Below are 22,880 nucleotides of genomic sequence, written 5' to 3'. Positions count from 1 at the left end.
AACAATTTTAGGTACATACCGAAGGACACCCGCTCACGCGACCGCGCTTGCGTTTTGATTTATTACAAACTGTCAGTATTTATTATTATACTTATGATTGTAACTTGTTAGTCTCAATGAGAACCAAAATAAAAACTCTTATTTCTTAAATTACAAGAAGTACCTATGAAGATAAACCATATTAAGTATTATTGTTACTTGATTGTCTCAATGAGAGCCTTAAGAGCGTTGTCACATTTTTCATGCAGAAATCGAGAATTTGGCAGATTTCGAAATGATTTTAGTCATATAATTTATTGTTATAGCTTCTTTTGACTTATATCATCGTAATTATCATACGTTTTTCCGGAATGTCTATTGACAAAATCTCGTTCAAATTGGATTTTTGCCTACGAAAACAGCGAATTTCGAAAGCCCGATTTCCAGGTAACTCGCGAAGGCANACATCCTCATACCAAAAATTACTCACTTCGCGTTTTTATTTTTTATTTTAATTAAATTAAAATTTTAAACCATCGAAGCAGATCTTCTCAAATAATAACGTAAGTAACAGTATCCAAAACAATATCAGTTTCCTTTTTCTCACTGTATTTTCCATTCTTTTGTCGTGAACTTTATCGCGCAAAATAAAAGCGCATAAAATAAGGACTCAATGTTATTTTCTGCCAGTCAACTATTGATTGAGCGGTCACTTCCAGAAAACTCACTTGTTGTTTCATGCAACTGCATCAATAATAATAAAAATAATTTACATACCAATGGGCGTCGGACTCACTTCTGATATGTTAGATTCGTACACATACTCACTCACAAATTGGATATTAAATACAAATAGTCTGAAACCAACTTATTCACCAATACCATAATTTGCTAAATCAAGCCATCAATCATAGGTACACAACACACTTCCGAAAGCTCTCGGCTTTACTCGCTCGCGGCCCACGTTCGAATGCCACAAGGAATATCTTTTTGTTATCCCGTACGACTCCCCGCGTTCCTCAGGTGTAATTTGATAGCCAAATCAGCGTTAATCCTTTCGTTGCTAACAATTTATATGGGACCAATACAGAATGGAAAAAAAGCTAATGGAGAATCTTCTCCCTTTTACCCGACTGCGCCAGAAGGATTTGTATTTTAAGTCAAAATATGTATGTCTTTTTTTTTCAGACACTTCCGACCGCTATACTTTTTCTTGGGTTTTCTCCTACCCGTCTGGCTGCCGATGCATTTTTTTCAAGAGACGTTAACGAATGCAGTGTTTGTGTGTTTCTTCCTGCGCTACGTGTACACAATGCACGTTACGGCCTGTATCAATAGCTTGGCTCACAAGTTTGGTATTAGGCCCTATGATAAGTAAGTATACCTACCTACTTACTATGTACCTACCTGTTTGTCACCTGTCATCCGCTTTGCAATGGAGGGAAGTCGAACCTTAATTTCGAACTCCTCCTATGTTCTTCTGATTAATTTCGTTGCGGGTCCAATTACAGTTTAACTTTTCCCCGGGACAAACTTGACCTTCATTGGTTGGGTTTTTATGGCGGTCAAGCTGTACATCCTGGCTACACAGGAGTTGCAGTGGTGGGAACGAGAGGTGCCGTGGGAATAGTCCCGTGTTACTCTGTACCTAATATTGAGCTAGATGGTTTCATATGTGAATCCCCTGGAACGGGGCAAGTGCGCATAGGCGCATGGAAAACATGGAATACAGATCCTATATCGTAAAAAAATGATCGAAATAACGTAAAAAAATGAACTAAAAAGTAAAAAGATAAAAACAAGCCTTAGTGTTCACAAATGCAGTCGGAGGCATGTCTAATTCTTTTGTTGGTGATATGTATTTGATGCATATACATAAAATGCAGATTTTTAGTTAATTTTTACGCAGTTGGGTTGTTCGATAATAATTTGATTTTAATCTTTTTAGTTAAGTATCATTCATTTTTTGTAAACTTACTTAAAAAGCCCTTTATTTTGATACCCCACTCGATAGGTTTCGAAAAAAAAATTTTATTTGACGACATTATGGCGCCTTAAATCCGCCATTTTTTTTTTTCAATTTTAATATAGCCAGTGTAACTCTCACGATTAAGACGAATCTAACGTCACATAATAAAAAGAAATATACATACCTACATACATATTTACATACCCACATACTAGGGATGTTATGGGTACCTAATTGGGTATGTAGTTTCGGTTATGGATACGGTTACGGATACAGGAATAATATTATACCGGTTTCGGTTACGGTTACGGATATTTTTTTATTTCGGATATCCGAAAGTTTTGATTACGGTTACGGATATAATCTGTGCTTTAGAATGCAATTTGCAATAGTTGTTCAACACGGTTCATTCATGGCCGAACACTTTACATCGAATAAAAAACCGGCCAAGTGCGAGTCGGGCTCGCACACCGAGGGTTCCGCCGTACAAACGTAGCGGTTTACAATTTATGACGTATTAAATCAAATTACTTACTTGATTCCGTTGCGAGTAGTGGCGAATTTCAAAATATGCGGTATGATTATTTTTTATTTATTTATTTTTCCTATATTTGCATTATAGGTAGGTACCTACCTCAGCGTTTTGAATTTTTGCGTTGATTTAGAATTTCTCACAGTTTAGAGGCAATTAGATTTAAGAATTGTTTGATATGAATTTCAACTTTAATGTCTCTACGCGTTCATGTGATAAAGGGTAGGTAGTAAGTTTATAATTATTAAAAAAATATTTTTAATTTTCGCAATTTTTCCTATATTTGCATTATATGACAATGCTTTATGCCTAATTTCAAGATTCTGAGTTTACGGGAAGTATCCTGTAGGTTTTGATTCCTTTGCGAGTGTCGAAAATTTGTTGAAAATATCGACATAACCGGCTGTATCTTTTGATTGGCTTGGCTTAGAAGTTTGATATTTTCACAGCTTAAAGGGACAATAGACTTGAGTATTTCATGTGAATTTCAGCTTGATACGTTCACGCGTTCTTGAGATAAAGGGTCTTGACAGACGGACGGACGGACAACAAAGTGATCCTATAAGGGTTCCGTTTTTTCCTTTTGAGGTACGGAACCCTAAAAAGTAATGAAGAAATAAAAATTGATACTAGATGGCATTCTAAAGGTAAATCAGGCTGTTATGCCTTTACATAATAATGCTAACTTACAAAAAAACAATTTAAGCTGCCTACATCCGAAACTATCCGAAAATTTTGAATCGGTTACGGTTACAGATATCCATAACATCCCTTCAACATACCCACATACATACACTCGAAAAACATAACCCTCCTTCAGTCTGGCGCAGTCGGGTTAAAATATTGATAGATTTGTACCGAATAATGTACTTAACAGCATAAAAAAATTTTAGCATTAAAATCATTTAACTACGTAAAGTACGGCCAACGAGAAGCGATACCAAATGTAAACAAACCCAATGTCATGGTCATTTGGAATAGCAGGGGTTTGGCTTTGACATATTTTGGCGGAAGAACGAGACATTACGACATTTACGACAAATACTTAAAGATGACCTACGTTATTTTGGAACTATACACTAGGAAGAGACAGAATAGATTGTCAGTTCGACAGTCGAATCGACCTTTTGTATAGCTGCTAGTTGGCCGTACTTTACGCAAATATTATTGACGGGCTTGTTTCTATTTCATAATTTTATTAACACTTTAGTTAATTTTCAAGAAAAAAAATATTGATGCATATTCATTAGATGTCAAGATGGTTGTCAATATTAGCATTATTGACAACCATCTTGACATCTAATGAATATTCATCAATATTTTTTTTCTTGAAAATTAAATCTAATCTTTTGACACTTGGTCGTTTGAATGCTTCTTTCCATCATCTTCCAGAACAATCCAACCGGTCGAGACCTGGTTCGTATCTCTACTGAGCCTGGGCGAGGGCTGGCACAACTACCACCACGCGTACCCCTGGGACTACAAGGCGGCCGAGATCGGGATGCCGCTCAACCCCACCGCCAGCCTCATCAGGCTGTGTGCTTCTCTTGGACTGGCGTACGACCTNAAAAGAAGCTATAACAATAAATTATATGACTAAAATCATTTCGAAATCTGCCAAATTCTCGATTTCTGCATGAAAAATGTGACAACGCTCTTAATAAAAATTCTGATCCTTGAATTAGTAAGAAGTAAAGATTATCATACTAAGTATGATTATTGCATAATTATTGACTCAATGAGACCGTCAATAAAAACTGTGATTTTTCATTTGTTTTATTTATTTTATTTACACACTGCATTCGTATTATACATTTCCTAATACGATATTGGAATTCTATAAAATTCCTAGGAAATGTGACATCTATATTCACAACACAACTCTGTCTGTCTTGCTTTCACGCCTAAACCACTGGAATCGATTTTGATGAAATTTGGCATAGGAATAGCTACAGTCCCGAGAAAGGACATAGGATAGTTTTTATCCTGGTTTTTGAAACAGGGACGCGCGCCATAAAGTTTTTCTGTCACAGACAAATTTCCACGCGGGCGAAGCCGCGGGCGGAAAGCTATTTTATTTTATTTTAATTTATTTTATTAGGGATAACAAACAATTGTACAAACGGTTTTACAAAAAATCTTACAGATATATCTTAAATAAATGCACCACCAGCACCGTTATCCACGAAAATAAAGCTAGTTTCCTATACAGGGCGGAATTTCGTAATGCCACCTGAAGGAAAAGTACTCTTAATACTGTAGATAGAAAATTTTACTCAAACAAAACATTCCTTTATTTTTGAAAAGAAATAGAACTGCATTCAAAGATTTCCAAAAATTTGCTTGCTACACCCGGGAATCGAACCGACTAAAGTATGTTAAAAATTACACCCTGTATTTTTATTTAATCGATCGTTAGGGTTAAGTATAAGGATGAAATCTCTCAAGCAAACTTGATAAATCAAATGAAAGGAAAACTATGAAATCTTAAATTATTGTAATTATTTACAGAAAATTGTAGGGTATGGATGGTGGTAAATTTTCGAAAAATTTTCAAAAATCTTTGAATGCAGTTCTCTTTCTTTTCAAAACTAAAAGAATGTTTTCTTTGAGTAACATTTTCTATCTCCATTATTAAGGGTACTTTCCCTCCAGGTGGCATTACAAAATTCCACCCTGTTGTATAGCTTAAGGAATAGCATATTTTATACATTTACTAAATAGCTTAGGAATTGTATACAATTCATACATTTCCTGTAACAGATTTTTTTTATCCAGAACGAGGAAGCTCTTGGCCTATATCTCACCTGACGGTAAGTGATGATCAGGCCGAAGGTACACTTTAAGTACAATTATTATCATTTTGTTAGATTCGTACACATACTCACTCACAAATTGGATATTAAATACAAATAGTCTGAAACCAACTTATTCACCAATACCATAATTTGCTAAATCAAGCCATCAATCATAGGTACACAACACACTTCCGAAAGCTCTCGGCTTTACTCGCTCGCGGCCCACGTTCGAATGCCACAAGGAATATCTTTTTGTTATCCCGTACGACTCCCCGCGTTCCTCAGGTGTAATTTGATAGCCAAATCAGCGTTAATCCTTTCGTTGCTAACATATAATATGGTCGAGTGAAGCGATGGCTGGTTCACACGTCATGTCTGTGAACAGGCGCTGCCTTCGGGGACTGGTCAAGGAAAGATATACCTGACATAAAATATATGTATCAAAACGCAACAATTAACCTAGAAATTAGCACGGCACTAAAGAAATATATTCAAAACTGCCACGCGGTCTCGTGCTAGATGGGCGTCTTAAAGGCCACCTTCTATCAACGGGAGCGCGTGGTAAGTAACTTGCTTCTGAATGTATGTAACTTCCTACTTTTTTATATTTTTAAACCGGCAGACAGTGGTGACTGAGTTTGTTGCGGCGCTTCTTCTCAGCACTTGCCAAATGTTTGTCTCGAAGCGCTGGTAGGGCAAAAAAAGAATGAGACATGTATAGGCTCCTTAAGAGCATTTGACGATTTGCAAGAACTAATTTAATTAGTCTAAACAAATAAAGATAATTTTGATTTTGATTTTGATTTTGAATAAGAGAACAGGATAAAAACAGTCTCCTAAAACTTTTCTGATTATGTAATTTGTTGCTGTCGGTATGCTTTTAAAATAAATAACGTAAGTTTGAAGTAATTTAATTAGTTAAACAGTGACAATGGGTTTAACTAGACAAGAAAAAACTGGCTACTTTTATAGTCTTTTATTGAAGAGTTTAGCTGCCTTTTCATTACCAAGATGGTTATTTTTAGACTGTTACTAGCAACGGGTCCTCTCATTTAAATGTTGCATATAAGGTAAGTGCCCCCTACTTCGGTATATTAAGGCTCTTACGACTTTAACAATTTATTTAAAAATAACCAAGCATGATATCGGTATGAAAGCTTTTGTATGCTAAACTTTGGTCTTTTGACAGTAACTTAATACATAAATTATAGTTATATTGTTTGAACTTTTTTTAATATTAATTGTTCTGCGGACCTCTTGTTTGGATCCTGTTTCGTGATAAAATTTTGCTCTGTTTCTAAGTTCGTGAACTCATGTCCCCTATTTCGGGATAAAGTTTTACGCATCGAGTTAGGATATTTTAATAATGATTAAGGGTTTAATAAATTTAAAAACGATAGTATAATTTTAGAATAAAATAATTCTATGAAATTGACGATATTACTTACCTGAAATATTCATGAGAAATAATGTGAGTCTGTCTAGCTAGGTAGGTACGTACCTTCGTATAAAGTTTTGATTTATTATTCTAACAATATGTGAAAATATTTATATAACCATCAGAAATGTAGGGGGCCTTTAACCCCCCCCCCCTTCGTACCCATAAGATTTAGATTTTTTATTTCTAACGATTTATGTGAAAATATTCATACAAGTCTAAGTTTAAAAAATGAGGGGGGGGGGGTATTATTACCCCCCACCCCTGGAGCTGCTTCAAGTGAGGGTAGCCCCCCCTGAAAATAACCCCATATACGCCAATGACTCATAATAAAAATTAATTAATTTATTACTTAGGTAGGTAAGTATTAAAAACTAAAAAATATGTCGATTTCTTTGATGTTATGTGTCATACAAGTACCTAACACTATACATTTATATATCACGAACTTGGGAAAAAGTAACAATAATTACGGTTCCTTGTTTCGTGATACTGATTATTCCAAATTCCCCAAGTAAAATTCATGGATTATTGTCAAATTGTGTCAATTAACTATTATCTATCCCATATAAAATACAAATAAACCAAGATAAATAAGACGAATCGAATTAAAACCAAAATTACGCTGGTAGTACTTATGCTAATTTATCTTAAAATTGGTCATTTATGTGAACTTCAAACTCGTGTCATATAAATTCTAGTGAACGAAACATATAACGAATTTAGATCATGAGAAACTTAAATAAATGTATTATTTGTTTCATAACTTACATTTCAATTATCATAAATAATTATTTAAAAACCAAGCATCAAAATATTATCCATAATATCCTTGATTCGGTAGTATCACGAAACAGGGGACACCCGAAAAATAATATGTACGCTATTTCGTGAGTCAATTAATCGCAATTTTAAAGGAATTCTACGTTTTCATATAACTTTTTTCTAAGCCAAATCAATTGTCAAGGAACACATGAAACCACTATTACAAGTTTTATGCAAATGGACGTTTCTTCGCCTTTCTATAAGCTTAAGAAGTTGGAGCGCTAACCTTACGGTGAGAGCAACATTTTCACGCCGCACGGCTGTTTTTGGCTCTCTGAGAGTTTGAAGCTTCGTATTGCTCTCATTTTTGGCGCCACAATGTTGGTACTTGGTTTTTTAGATAGCTTAAATAATAGAGTTTTTGTAGTAATAAAGAATTTTTATAAATAATATTCCATTTGCTTATTATTTGAGCTAGAAAAAAAACTTACGAACTTACGTACTATCACGAACTAGTAGCCGTTTACCTTAGGCGCCAATGACAATGCACGCCATCACACAATTGGGACACCGGGCTCAGATTACTGCCATACATTATTGACCTCTACAAGTACAACGCAGTACAAACTATACAATGTTTCTTCTTAGCACTGGCCCACATTATTGCCCCAAAGGGTTAAAGTTATGGGATAAGAACACGTTCTTTATATAATTATACGCACAGAATGGAAATTTTGCGAACACTCTACTAGAAATATGCGACCCTAGAGATCTCATAACACAGACTTATGTAGGTCCGCATTACTTTTCTTATTCTTTCAAGTGGATAGGAATTCTTGCTTGTTCTGAGTTCTGTTTGAGACATTGTATGGCCTTATGTAATAGATAGACATAAGTTACTTCATCGTGGTTACTGGGACGTGTAAAAGAGCTTTTTAAACGCCTACTTGCAAAATAAATGAACTTGAATTTCCATTTGCTTGATTTATCACCGATTTTTCTGCTTAGTTTGATTACACCTGCTACGTAATAAGCATGATCTCTAAATTCTATTGAAATAATGTTAACTAACACTTTCAGATACACGATCAATTACGAGTAGAATAATATGAACATTTAATTTGGTAAAATGTAGAGTCACCAAGTGTTTCTTTTGGAAAAAAAAAATACCTATTTCAAAACCGACCAACTGCAACGGTATCTTGTCAAACAATCCACTTGACTTGTCACATCTAATTTTGAAACGTGAAATTGTTACCAATGAGCGTCAAAATAGGCGCACGCGCCGTTTGACCCGCGGCGGCCATTAAAAATTGCCCGTTTACTTTAAGAATTGGTGCGCTGTGATCGCGATCGCTATACCGCACTAAACACACATTAGATCGGCCTAGATATTGGCTGAAAAAGGGACGCTCAACCTTTTATGAGTATGGGCTGCGTGACTTTTTTTCTAATTAGGTTCATGTTGATAGAGATGATTGGAATAAAGTTATAAACTTGATATAACCTACGCTAGATAGTTAAAAAGTACTTGTATTTCGTATCCCACCTGAAAAAAATATTTTTGTAGTGAAAAAGTTTTTTGACTTAGCTCAAGAATTATGGAACAGAATTGGATTTGGAAGTACTTAGTTAGGTTAGTCACGTAGCGCTAAGAAAATATGGCTGATGAGACCGACTGAGTTCTCACATGAAGACATTAAGTAAGTAGCAAATGCTGCGCATCAAAGATCGTAGAGGCTGTGTTTTATAGAGTCGTTGCTTAGACGAGTAGGATAGAATACTGAGTACTGGATATCCGATTTATTTTTATAATGGAACTCTTCTGAAGTAAAAAGAACTAAAAAGCTCTTACAGTTGTAGATTTAAGTACCGCTTCATATCATTACGGAATTAATTCAGAATTAGCTTTATGAATCGCAAAGAACTTGGCATTCGTAATAAATTATTCGTTGATCTCAACCGGTTATTGTCGATTTGCTGCACACATTTATATCGTCTTTATTATTTTCAATATTATCAGGAATTTTGTATAAAGTGTGGCGAATCAACTTTGTGTCAAATCGACAATAACACATTTCAACTCTTACCATCAGCGATGCTTCCTCTGATGATTTCCTCGTAATAATAAAGATTCCAATCGATCAACATGGAAAGCATTGGGGGAAGCCTATGTTCAGCAGTGGACGTCCTATGGCTGAGATGATGATGATGATGATGAATAAATATTATTTACCAGACTGGGATGTTATCTAGGAGCTCCTAGATCCCAGTTGGGCGCCCCTGGCGGGCGGCGCAGCGCTCGGGCGCCGCGCGCGCATATTTATTGGTTCCGGCGCGGGAGGCTGCGCATTGTCGCGGCGTGGGCGGGCCGCGCAACCCCTATCCGACGCATAGACCGCAGGTGAGTTCAACTATTTTGTGGTGAATCATTTTCTATAAAAATAATGTGAAATATAAATACAAATTAGGAAGAGCTTATTGTGATTTTAAATGTGGTTTGAATAAAAAAAAATAAGCAAAGTGTCAACGTTTCATAAAATTATAATCGTTATCACGTACCTACCTATTTTTTAAATGTTTTTAATTATAATTATTTAGAATGCTTGTGCTTGTAGTCAGTGTTAGTGCCTATAGGAAAGAAGGCTAGACGAAAAAACTGCACGAAGAAGAACAATTAATATTTTTATGACTGACTAACTCTAAAGCATAATACAAACAAGTATCTATACAGTGTACGAGAGATGTTAGCAGAAAANCAACCCTATGTCAATGCACGTTAAAACAAAATATTTACTTTGAGGCTACGCTTAGTAGTTTTTTTTTAAATCGAAATTAAATGATGCGATTTGGGTATTTTGGTGAAATTACTAAAAAACTTAATATAAAAGTAGCCGCCTGACATGGAACATGTTATGGGGGCTGAAAATATAGGAAATGACCCATTCTATCCGCCAAATCATTTTGGCACACGATGCGCCAAACACCCTGTATAACAAAAAAAAAATGAAATTTTCGCAATTTTTCCTATATTTGCATTATATGACAATGCTTTATGCCAAATTTCAAGATTCTGAGTTTACGGGAAGTATCCTGTAGGTTTTGATTCCTTTGCGAGTGTCGAAAATTTGTTGAAAATATCGACATAATCGGCTGTATCTTTTGATTGGCTTGGCTTAGAAGTTTGATATTTTCACAGCTTAAAGGGACAATAGACCTGAGTGTTTCATGTGAATTTCAGCTTGATACGTTCACGCGTTCTTGAGATAAAGGGTCTTGACAGACGGACGGACGGACAACAAAGTGATCCTATAAGGGTTCCGTTTTTTCCTTATGAGGTACGGAACCCTAACAAACAAACCCATTCATATAATTACATATCTACGATTGATTGTCTCAGAGATTTTTCCAAGCTAGTGGGCAACTAAGTATTATTTGTGATTCCATCCGCCCATTTCCGATTTCCGCGCCGATTCGAAAGCTTACGGAAGCTTTTTCAATCGAATAGCATCGGTTTCTCAGTGTAACGATAGTGGAATGTCCTGCCAAATGGGGTGCGAAAAGCTCAATGTGAGCGCTTATCTACGAATGCACACCGTATGTTTTCATCACTTTCACACGTCAAATATATTTGAAAACATGCGAATAAAAAAATCTCGACTTTTACCTATGTGGTAAAGGTTTTAAAATAGACTTACCGTGAAAAATAATTTAGGTTGTGTCTGTTTTAGGTTTTAGAATTGTAAATGCTTGTTTGATAGAGTTTAAAAAATGTAAAGCTAAAATCTGTTGGGCTACAATTTAGTTAGCGTTCCCCCGAATTATTACTCAAACAAAAAATCTTCAGTAATAACTTTTTACATTAAAAAATACTTTTTTTTTATTTTTTTTTTATTTTTTTTTTTATTTTTTTTTATGCATAACAAGGCAGGTATTTGACCACAATCGCACCTGATTCTTCCAACAATCCTTCTTCTTTTGCATTTTTTAATCCTCCCAGCTGAACAAACAATTGCGATAATTAATTTTAAAGACAAATTGAAAACGTTTTGCTTATCGTTTTCAATTCCCCAATTAACTAGAGTACAATAACCTAAAGTGTATTGCTGTAGGTATTCGTCGTTGCTCTGTTTTAAGTCGGGCACAATCAGAATGAAATTCGTCAAACGATTGCTCGACAACCGTTGTCGCCAAGCGCCATAATAATTATCAATATAGTGGCATTCCAGCGGCTCATAACAACCCAATTTCGAACGGACATTATTGCCTAAATCTTAACCACAGCATACGCAAGAACAAACAGCTTATTTCCTAAGCAAAGAACGGTGATTTATGGGAATCATAGCAAAGGATCTCATATTTTTCCCGCCTGTCAATATTCGCATTTTTTTCAATTTTCAAGCTTTTCACTAATTTTTGCGCTATGATTTCCTAAAATATTGGAGAATACATTGTTCTACTATTTTATTGCTGTGTGATAATAATTATTGTTTTGTATTTAGCGTATTGTTTAGGGAAACTCGTACAAAGATCGAAATAAATACTGTAGCGTTTATTAATGAAACGTTAATGGAAAGTCAGCTGTTAAATCCGTGTATGAGGTTGCTGTTTCATTTGCGCTACGTCCCATCGAAAGTGGGCACCGGCCTCATAGACGCAATTGTCCAATAAGCAAATTGGTTCATTCAGCATTGCATCGGTTGCTAAAATTAATTATTATAGCACCAATTGATTCTGTCAACTATACGCAGATAGATGTCGGAGCACATCGAAAATGGGAGGTTAGTAGTTCGAAGTTATAGGGCTTTCACGAACTTCAGTGATATGTTAGAGCGACGTATTCCACTTTGAGCACCCGCCCAAATAGCACTCGCACGAGTAGCACCTTGCCTATTCCACTCAGACCACCTATCAATATTATGGGCAGGTGCTTTTCGTGGAATTTTTATATCGATAGGTGCTCTAAGTGGAATAGGCCAGGTGCTATTTGGGCGGGTGCTCAAAGAGGATTACGTCGTTAGATCAAATCAATCGTACAGAAACCATTTGAACACAAATGGTTGGTGTTAGGTAATGATCTTACTTTTCGTATAAACTTGAAGAAAAGTGTAGTAAGGATGCGACAACAGTATACCGTGCCTAGGATAAAAGTTACGATCGTGATATTGAGCTCACACAAGTCACTATTAATGAGAGAAAAAGAGGAGTAACGACAGGATTAATTATAACTGTCAACTAGATTTAGTTAATTGTTTTATGTATGTACAGTCGCGGAATGAAAAGGTTCGTCACCTTAGTGTCGGTTTTCGCTTGCACTAGGTACTGTAAGAGTCAAACCTGCCAACATAACAGTGCAAGAAACAGTGCTGCTAACATTTAAATAAATATGACGTTTGCTAACGAATAAGGTTTTGCTTGTTTATTTTTCTATCCCATCAGTGCAATGCAATGATGACATTGACCAATTGACAATAGTTTTTTTTATTTAAAAGAAATAATAATGGCAGGTTTTAGGCAACAAGAAGGTTTTAGTTTATAAATCATATTAATCTTCTTGACAAGATAAATCGTCAAACAACTTTGATCTGAATAATTTTAAACTTTACTGACGAACAGTTAAAGATTATTTTCTCTAACTCGAGATTATTCTGTAACATAGTTTCAAAAGGTAATATGTGCTCGCGATTCGTTGAAGGAATCAATTTGAAAACTGACGAACCTTTTCATTCCGTGACTGTACATAGATACCTACAGTTTTTGCTCCTTTTGACTGACGTAATATTATTGTAAGTAATTATTTCTTCTTGGCTATCATTTTCTGAAAAATCAACAAAACGTTTTTATTAATCACAAGAAAGTCATTAATACGCGATATCCAACATTTAAGGAGTTTGAAAAGTCTCAGTAATAAACTAAGAAAACATACATGTGAAAATGTGGAGTCATCCTGAAAGCGCATCACGCATCACGCATGCGCGAGGCATAGTCATTTATTTGATTACGCATCGGCGCACGCGCCACACCACATGCCATTCATTTTTGTCGATCTGGATGTAGTTTAGGATTGAAATTAAGGTAAAACAAAACAAAAAGCAAATGCATTCGTGTTACATTTTTTTTTTTAAAGATTATTAGTAATTTGTTATTTTACAAATTACTAATACTCCCGTTAGCCCCTCGTACTAAGCTAAATATGCTTGTGTCACGAGTGAGCTCACCACAATAGTCGAGCGGCGGCAGGGACCGAACCCGCGTTCCCCGGACCACGAGTCGGCCAGTCCGACCCCTTCACCGTTCGGCTATCGTGGAAATCGGCTAAATGCACCATTTAATATACGCTTTTTTTACTCTATGTAAAGAGTTAAGCGTTCGTTCCAGAATACAAGCCTGATGCTAGTTCAGGGTTTGCCCTGTCGGCCGCTGGACTATTGAGATGAAAACGCAATCCTAACACAACCCTATCTCGTAGCTTACTTGGAGGGGTTAATTGTGTAAAAGGCGATTGTTTAAAAGAATAAATTAATACATAATAGAACACTTTTTCCACCTTTGTTAGTCAGCATAATATGGTGGTTCTGACTCATTCGCACCTCTTGTAGTCAGCATGTGGTGGAGTTGGCTGGTGCTAGCGGCGCTGGCGCTGCCGGCGGCGTGCAAGGAGCTGGCGCACGACGCCGTGGAGCCGCAGGCGCAGGAGCCCGACCTCGAGAGCTACGACGAGTACTCGCCTCTCGACGAAGACGACAACGGTACGAGCGACTTTGCTAGTACACTAGTGCATGATTTATTGCTTGTCTTTAGCATCTCTATAACTGGCACAAGGAGCTCATAATGCCGTGGAGCCGTAGCGCAGGAGCCCGACCTCGAGAGCTAAGACGAGTACTCGCTTCTCGACGAAGACGACAACGGTACGAGCGACTTTGCTAGTACACTTGGGCATGCTGGCTTACCTTTAGCATCTCATAGCTGGCACAAGGAGCTCACGACGCCGTGGAGCCGCAGGTGCAGGAGCCCGACCTCGAGAGCTACGACGAGTACTCGCCTCTCGACGAAGACGACAACGGTACGTGCGACTTTGCTAGTACACTTGGGCATGCTGGCTTACCTTTAGGATCTCTATAGCTGGCACAAGGAGTTCTTGATGCCGTGGAGTCGCAGGCGCAGGAGGCCGACCTCGAAAGCTATGACGAGTACTCGCCTCTCGACGAAGACGACAACGGTACCTTCACTCTTTAGTACCTTCTCAGTACCAGCCTATTATGTTGATTGTGTAATTAAACTGGACTATTCCCACCTCTCGTTATCACAGCTCCACTCCTGTCCAGCGAAGATCTACTATAATCTACATTATGTATGGTGATTTTAGTGGTTCTAATGGTTGTAGAGAAAGCATTTTACTGATCCTTTCCTTCATCATACTTTTGCATTGAAGATGTTTTATTGACATGATTTAATATTTTACAGCTATCCTCGCTGAACGAGACTTCAGAATGTCGACAAGTAAGTTGAATATCACAGAATATCACCAACCATTAACTCCATATCAATAATAGTAGGTAGTTAGTTACTGAGATAATAATTTTCTTTTTGTTTTTCAGACCTTCCCCCAATTCGCCCTTCTACACGAAGTAAGTAGATTTTTATAGTAATTTGGAATCTGTATTTCAAATCATTCCGAAAAAAGCATTTTGAGCATACATAGGCAAAGCATCCCACTTTTCCAGAGATCTTCTGGCTACATTTTCCATATCTGAGAGAAACATAATTGAACTTTTGATAGAGCTTTTGATAGAGCAGAGTAATTTATGAAAATGTACTGTTATATCAGTTTTAGTTGCAAAAAAATAAATGGAAAATCAACTTGTAAAATTCATATTACCAGCTCCACCACCAGCGCAGCGTTGCATCGACATCGGGCGCGCCTGGGCCGAGGGCGAGCACTGGAAGCGAGACAACTGCACCCTCTGCCAGTGCTTCGGTGGCCGCATCAACTGCACTCAGCTTGCCGCTTGTCTCACCAGTAAGAATGAACAACTAGTTCTTACTTACCTCAACGCTAATAATACAGGCACTAAGAGCTACGGAGTAAAATAAATATCGTCGCATCCTCCTAAATTATAGAGCTGTCGCAAATTAGTTAAAGATAATTGTTATGTTTATGTTTGCGTATCTTTTCTTCAATATTTATATTATTGATATTAGCCTACCAATTTATACAATAGTAGCGTTATCGACTATTGTTGACTAGGTACTAGAAACAACTTGATTTCTTCATAAAAAATGTCCTTTTATCAGATCCAGTACCCTCAAGCAGACCAGAAAGGCCTTTAGTACCAGTAAGAGGCGTGGCCGGACTCCCTGGTGAAGAGGGCCCGTCAGGACCTCCAGGAGCACCAGGTGTCAACGGAGTCCCTGGGTCTCCGGGCATGCCGGGGCCTATCGGACCAATGCCTGATGTGAGTTGCAAGATTTCACTCGTATATTTAAAAAAATAAACAATCCAGGCCGGGACCCCGTGAATTATCAAGTAGAATGTATCTCAATTAGAAATGAGATCGTTAAATGTGTAAATGAATAACTTAAAAAATAAGCACTATAATGTAGGACTCCTAGGCAATGAACAATGCTGGTGAGTCAAACTTTAAAGCTTCGTTTTCTATCTCTAATTTGTCTTTTACCAGGTGAACGCGTACCTAGCGCAACTGGCGGCGGCATCAGGAGGCGATAAAGGGCCTGCCTTCGACCCATATGCGTACATGCAAGCTTCTGTTGGACAACCCGGCATTAGAGGAATACCAGGTAAAACTATTGTAACTATAGTAATGGAATTAAATCTGGTAAGGAACAATAAAAAAATATATTTTGTACATTTTCCCAGGACCACAAGGCCCGCCCGGCCCGCAAGGCTTTCAAGGTCCGAGAGGAGAACCCGGTGAACCGGGTTTACCTGGATTACAAGGAACACCCGGAGAAAGGGGACCTCAAGGACCACCTGGAAAAGATGTAACTAAATTTTTATACTTTCTCAAGGGTTCAAGCAATGAAGCAATTTTCATTTTTTTCTTCAAGTGAATAAATACGAGTATTTATCGCATGACTGGTGTAGGTAATCGCAAATATAAAACATTTTTGTTGCTCAGGGATCACCCGGAGAGGATGGAGAACCCGGGCCAGCCGGAACAGCAGGACAGACGGGACCCCGTGGCGCCCCTGGAGTGCCCGGTATTCAAGGTCTTAAGGGTCACCGCGGGTTTGACGGCAAGGATGGCGCTAAAGGTGAACAGGGACTGCCTGGAGAAAAGGGACCTACTGGGCTACCGGGTCAAATGGGACCGGCTGGACCACTTGTGAGTGTTAACACCTTTTGGTTTTTCATCTATAGATAGTTAGTCAATTAGTCAAAATGGTCATAAGATTGTAAAATCCTTAAAAAATACTGCCTCTAAAATTGCGAGTATTTATTGAATAATAATAATCTGTAATTTATTTAAACAGGGTCCTGTAGGACCAAGGGGTGAACGTGGCCGAGAAGGTCCTCCCGGGCCACCAGGAATGCGTGGAGCTGACGGTGCTATTGGAGCACCTGGACCAATGGTAATGTTAATTCTTTACTAATGTAATAATATTATTTTCGTACTGGATAGAAATTATGTAATTTATGGTATTGCTTGTAAAATTCAGGGTAACATCGGAAAACCTGGTGCTCCTGGCTTCCCTGGAACTCCGGGAATGAAAGGCGAACAAGGAGCTTTCGGACCCAAAGGAAGTCAGGGCTTACAGGGCCTACGTGGTGAATCTGGCCGACCAGGACAATCAGGTGACGCTGGACCCCCTGGGATTGCTGGACGTGATGGAATACCTGGCGAAAAGGGTGTACAAGGACAACCTGGAGCCACTGGCCCTCAAGGGTTCCCTGGACCACGTGGTACACCTGGAGTAGCTGGAGACCCAGGAATCCCTGGATCAAAAGGCATGCCGGTAAGTAACAACAGTAATCAAATCTGAGTTCACATTTTGATCAAATCAATCAATCTAACTCGTATATTTATTTAAAATTTCAGGGACAACCAGGGGAAAGAGGTATCAAAGGAGATTCGGGTCCTCGAGGTGAATCAGGATCTCCTGGTCCTAGGGGATTACCCGGCATTATCGGTCCTGAAGGCAAAAGAGGCAAACGAGGCTTGAGAGGCCCTGCTGGCAATGTAGGCCCTCCAGGAGAGAGAGGTTTGAATGGATTAAGAGGTTTGCCTGGTCCTGATGGTCAAATGGGTCCAAAAGGTCAGCCAGGGGAACGTGGAGGAGTTGGTCTACCTGGAACAAAAGGTAGCTCTGGTGATCCTGGAAGACCTGGACCACAGGGAATACAAGGTGCTAGAGGACCTGTTGGCAGACCCGGTATTACAGGCAAGACTGGCCCGCAAGGAGAAAGGGGTATTCCTGGTGCTGATGGTCGTCCTGGTGAACAAGGATCCCAAGGATTACAAGGACCACCTGGACTTATGGGCAGCCCTGGAGAAAGAGGCTTGCAGGTATCTTCGATTTTGAAAATCAAATAATTAATTGAATTTTTGAGTCGTTTTATGAATAATTTTAAAAATTATGTATGATTTTTAAGGGAGAACCAGGGAAAGATGGTGAACCCGGTCAGGCAGGACCACAAGGACCTAAAGGCGATGCTGGACGAGATGGAAATCCTGGAATACAGGGACCGCAAGGAGCTTCTGGTCCTTCTGGCGAGAGAGGTCCACCTGGGCCAGCTGGACAGACTGGTTTTCCGGTATTCCTTATGATTTCTTTATCTATAAAAGCCATTCTTAGAATTTAATTTTGAGTTTTAAGACCTACTTACTTACCTCCTATTTTTGTAGGGTATGCCTGGATCAGCTGGGTTACCAGGGTCACCGGGTAAAGAAGGTGAAATGGGTGTAGCAGGACCAGCAGGGCCTCCAGGACCTTCGGGTCCACGGGGAGAAAGAGGGTTCCCAGGGGAACGTGGATTGCCGGGACAAGCTGGAGCGACGGGAGAAAAGGGAGAGTCAGGAGCCCAGGGCCCTGATGGACCACCGGTACGCCTTATATTTATCTTGATAACTACATTTTTAAGTAGCTCATACTATCTTTCACCTATCTTACATCCAACCATCTCTTTCCACACTTTTTTGTTTATGGTGCGAAATTATTTCGGACGGATTATTCTTATTTTGACCTTTTAGGGCCCAGAAGGTCCAAGAGGCAGCAAGGGACACCCAGGTCCAGTAGGCGCGATGGGAATGCCGGGATTGCGAGGTATGACTGGCTCACCGGGAGAGAAGGGCGAACGAGGATCGGCTGGACCCCCAGGCAATGATGGGCCACCAGGTAAATTCTTATTTAATAAAGAAAATTATAAATTATTCACTTGATCAATGTGTACGGCTTCTATTAACTCTTCGTTTTTATGTGTAGGTCGTCAAGGTGAACAAGGACCACAAGGACCTACTGGCCCAGCCGGTCCTCCGGGTGAACCAGCAGAGCGGGGTGAACCTGGTGTGGCTGGCGTCCCCGGTGAATCTGGCGCCCCTGGCTCTCCTGGTGAAAGGGGCCAGCCGGGAATGCAGGGCGCTCCTGGCCTCTCAGGACCTCCGGGTCTCACTGGCATGCCAGGGCTAAAGGGTGACCGCGGATACTCTGGAGCGAAAGGACAACAAGGGTCACCGGGTAGCCCAGGTAAGTCGCAATGATAAAAGATAAATGCATTTAAGCGAGAAAGTAAGAATGGCCAGTGGCCACACATTTTCACTCTTTGCAATGAAAATTAACTTTATGTTGAGACTAATGCATCAGTGATGGGTCAATAGCTGAATAACGTAAAGAATATTGTGTTTTTTTAAATAAATTGCAACATGTGAATTGAAATCTAATAAAACTGTTTCAATCAGGTGTACCTGGAGAACCTGGGCTTCGTGGGCTCCCAGGGCAAGCCGGCGCGAAGGGAGCTCGTGGTGAACAGGGACATAAAGGAGAGGCAGGACACGCGGGTCTGCCCGGCAGGCCTGGAGATCTAGGACCTCCAGTAAGATTTTATACTAGAACTGATTAGATATTGAAACTTACGCAATTTGCATGCATATCTAATGAGACGACATGCAACAGCTACTCAGAGTCGTAATATGAAAAGTGATAACATATAAAAGCGTCTTTTTTCTGTTACAGGGTCCTCAAGGCAGCACTGGCCCTGCGGGAACACCAGGCATACCCGGCGCTAAAGGAGCAACTGGAGATTCTGGAAGACCAGGCCCTTCGGGACCTCAAGGATTAACAGGACCCGCAGGTCTTGAGGGACCTAAAGGCGAAAGAGGTAGCGAAGGCGAATCGGGACCCCAAGGATTAACTGGACCTCCGGGTCCTGCAGGAGAGAGAGGACCGGCTGGGCTTCCAGGAATGTTAGGACCTCCAGGGTCACCAGGGCTTCGTGGGTCACAGGTATACTGAGGAATATTTAAATCATGTTTTTTGTAATTAATATAATTTTGTTAACACCTGTTACCATTCCATAATTTTAGGGTGAAAGCGGAATCCCTGGAAAACCCGGTGCAGATGGAGCTCCAGGACCCGTTGGACCACCAGGCTTACAAGGCCCGCCCGGGCAAATGGGAGAACCAGGACCTGAAGGACGACCAGGCAAACAAGGACAACCTGGAATATCGGGACGACCAGGAGATAAGGGACCGATTGGACAGCCAGGTCCTTCTGGACCCCAGGGACCACCTGGTCTGCAGGTAATTAACATTAGTTTTTTAGACTACGCACACTAAATAATATTTCTATTTCAAAAATTGTTTTCGGAAGTTTGATCTACTATTCTTCTTGTGAAGAACGAAGAATTGGAGTGAAATATTTCGCATACATTTTTAATCATTATTATTACTTTACTCAGGGTCCACCAGGCCCAACTGGACAGTCAGGGCCTGCCGGCGAACGTGGGCCGCGTGGTGAATCTGGTCCTCCTGGTGTCGATGGACCACAAGGTCCAGCGGGCAAACAAGGAGCACCTGGTTTAGACGGCACAAAGGGCGAACGCGGTGAAGCGGGATTAAATGGCGCTAAAGGACATGCGGGCTTGCCAGGTCTACCTGGTATGGTTGGAGCTCCCGGGAGGCAAGGTGAACGAGGGTTGCCTGGGCCGGGTGGACCGCCCGGAAAAGATGGCGAACCAGGACATAGAGGTAAATGATTATAACGCAATCTTTGTTCATAGAAGAGTCACTTGGGCAAAGTACACATTTCAGGTGCATTAAATCTTTGTTGCATTTTTATAGGACCCGCTGGTCGTGATGGCAATCCTGGACTTCAAGGACCAGCTGGCCCTGCCGGAGGTCGCGGGGCCCCGGGAGACGCAGGGCGGCACGGACCACCTGGACCGGCTGGTCCTCCCGGCCCCCCTGGCCCTCCTGGAGAAGGCTTGGCTTACGACGCTGCTGCTATTGCTGCTATGCTTCAACAGGGCTCAGTCAAGGGGCCAGACCCACTGGGCGATGATCCTAACTCGATGCCACCTCGATTCTTCAGCGAAGACATGTCAGCTGCTGAGAGGAAAGAAATCGTGATGAAGGCGTATGAACGACTAAAGGTGTCCCTCAATAAGTTCCTGAAACCTGATGGATCAAAGGAAGCACCAGCTAAAACATGCGCGGACATCAAGTATCACCATCCAGGATTTGAAAGTGGTATGTAAGAAAAAAACTCTCATAGCTTCATCTTTCTTTCCTATGGTTTGCGGAAGTAAATTATAAGTACGTGGTAGAGATAAGTATTTCAAGAGATTTTCTTTTATTTCAGGGCAATACTGGATCGACCCGAATGGTGGGGACCTGAACGATGCTATCATGGTGCACTGCGACATGGACACTGGCAGCAGCTGCGTTTATCCCAAACCCATGCAGTCTAAGGACATTACTTATAAGGGCAAAGATAAAGAAGTCTGGCTAAGCGAGATGGAAGAAGGGTTCACGGTAAGTTCTAGCGAGTAGCTTCTTGAGCAAACCATTAACACCACTTAGGTTTCTTGGTGTAATAATAACATATTTTATGTCTCTTTATCAGATCACATACAAAGCGGACCACTCCCAACTGACATACCTGCAGCTGATGTCAGCTCACGCCACTCAGAATGTGACCTTCCACTGCCGCAACACTGTGGGATTCTATGACCCCGCCACAAGGAACCACCGCCACGGAATCAAGTTGTTGGCTTATAACGACGCTGAGATCTTGCCTAAGGCCAACAACAGGTTGAGGTACAAGGCGCTACTGGATGAATGCCAAGTAAGTCAGCTTTTATAAATAATTTATTGGGAAGGGGATTTTACGGGTTTACTTAGTTTTCTTATTCTGTACACGAATCGTAAATGTTGGTTTACTGCCTCTTTCCATTTTAATCGCCCATCCTTAAAAACTGCTATACTATACGAGTAAAAGCATAAAAATATTGCTGACATTTATTTAATAACATAGCCAAAATTGCTGAAATTGACTATGTTTAGCATTTCATCCCCAGTCTCCAGTCTTTAGTTCTACCACAGAATAATAATAAGTATAATAACTAAACTACTATTTACTTACTTAATTTTGATGTCTTACCAGTTCAAGAAAAACACCTGGGCGAAGACAGTAGTGCACTTCGATACGGACAAGTCAGGACGGCTGCCACTCCTGGATGTGGGAGTCAGGGACTTGGGAAGAGCTAACCAGGAGTTCCGCGTGGAGCTGGGCCTTGCTTGCTTCAGCTAGGACCAAAGGAGATCACCCACGACAGGATTATCACGTCGACACATAATAAACTCAACAGAGAGTCGAGGTAGTAAATGACACAAATAGATCTACCTCGAGTTTACCTCACATTGTGTGTGATAAAATAATCTTAACATGCGGATTGCGGGTGTTCCAATGAACGGAGATCGTGATAATTGCGATATTAATTTCCTAATCGTGTAACTTAGCATCTATCGCTATTCGCAGTTGTTTAATTTCAGTATGATGTTGTTCATGTATTACTGAGATAAACCCATGAGTGAATCACTGCTACTAGTTTTTTCAGCTGTTTCAAAAAACATTTTTATTATGTTTGTTAAAAGTGGTCGTGATAAATGTTGAGTTACTCAATTAGTAACTTAATTAATTAGTAACTTGAGACCTTATAGTCGTACATAGGGGCGAAAATAAAACGAAACGAATTCTATCAAGATCTGCGTTTAAATTCTTTTAAGGTGCCAGAGTTATTATTAAGTTTTCCATATCAACGTATTTTTTTGCTTTAATCAATACCAATGAATGACGTATATTATTTCGTTAGTTTAACTCTACCAAAGATTTTTTTTACAATACGTATTAGTCTACATTCGGATAATGAATGTACGAAAT

At 39.8% G+C, this 22,880-nt stretch overlaps 1 protein-coding gene and 1 pseudogene across 2 annotated transcripts; both read left to right on the top strand.

Moving 5' to 3' along the window:
* LOC114358439 (acyl-CoA desaturase-like) overlaps positions 1 to 13,918 on the top strand; it is a 19,437-nt pseudogene extending 5,519 nt beyond the window's left edge.
* On the top strand, positions 9,839 to 22,880 carry LOC114358457 (collagen alpha-1(I) chain). Of its 2 annotated transcripts, XM_028312429.1 has the most exons (24): positions 9,839 to 9,885; positions 14,081 to 14,230; positions 14,946 to 14,981; positions 15,080 to 15,109; positions 15,364 to 15,501; positions 15,777 to 15,937; positions 16,163 to 16,280; positions 16,360 to 16,484; positions 16,622 to 16,828; positions 16,977 to 17,075; positions 17,163 to 17,459; positions 17,543 to 18,010; positions 18,097 to 18,258; positions 18,350 to 18,547; positions 18,695 to 18,839; positions 18,927 to 19,187; positions 19,400 to 19,533; positions 19,674 to 19,943; positions 20,024 to 20,239; positions 20,398 to 20,686; positions 20,780 to 21,187; positions 21,300 to 21,472; positions 21,564 to 21,785; positions 22,104 to 22,880. In XM_028312429.1, the coding sequence occupies exons 2-24, from the start codon at positions 14,086 to 14,088 to the stop codon at positions 22,248 to 22,250; spliced, it is 4,449 nt and encodes a 1,482-aa protein (XP_028168230.1). In that variant the 5' UTR covers positions 9,839 to 9,885; positions 14,081 to 14,085; the 3' UTR covers positions 22,251 to 22,880. The 2 variants fall into 2 exon arrangements, with proteins under 2 accessions (XP_028168230.1, XP_028168231.1); XM_028312430.1 differs by lacking the exons at positions 9,839 to 9,885; positions 14,081 to 14,230 and adding an exon at positions 14,466 to 14,544 and having other exon boundaries at positions 22,104 to 22,250.

Source organism: Ostrinia furnacalis, unplaced genomic scaffold, assembly GCF_004193835.3.
Source record: "Ostrinia furnacalis isolate ACB-3 unplaced genomic scaffold, ASM419383v2 OfSCF3952, whole genome shotgun sequence".
NCBI classification, from domain to species: Eukaryota; Metazoa; Arthropoda; class Insecta; order Lepidoptera; family Crambidae; genus Ostrinia; species Ostrinia furnacalis.
This window is presented reverse-complemented; position numbering and strand designations above follow the sequence as displayed.

What these genes read in the sequence shown, in the direction of transcription:
- LOC114358457 (XM_028312429.1), top strand. Translation starts at nt 14,086, where the DNA reads ATGTGGTGGAGTTGGCTGGTGCTAGCGGCGCTGGCGCTGCCGGCGGCG. An exon ending in CTGGAGATCTAGGACCTCCA is followed by an intron (nt 19,534 to 19,673) that starts GTAAGATTTTAT and finishes TTTCTGTTACAG; the next exon opens with GGTCCTCAAGGCAGCACTGG. An exon ending in CGCTACTGGATGAATGCCAA is followed by an intron (nt 21,786 to 22,103) that starts GTAAGTCAGCTT and finishes ATGTCTTACCAG; the next exon opens with TTCAAGAAAAACACCTGGGC.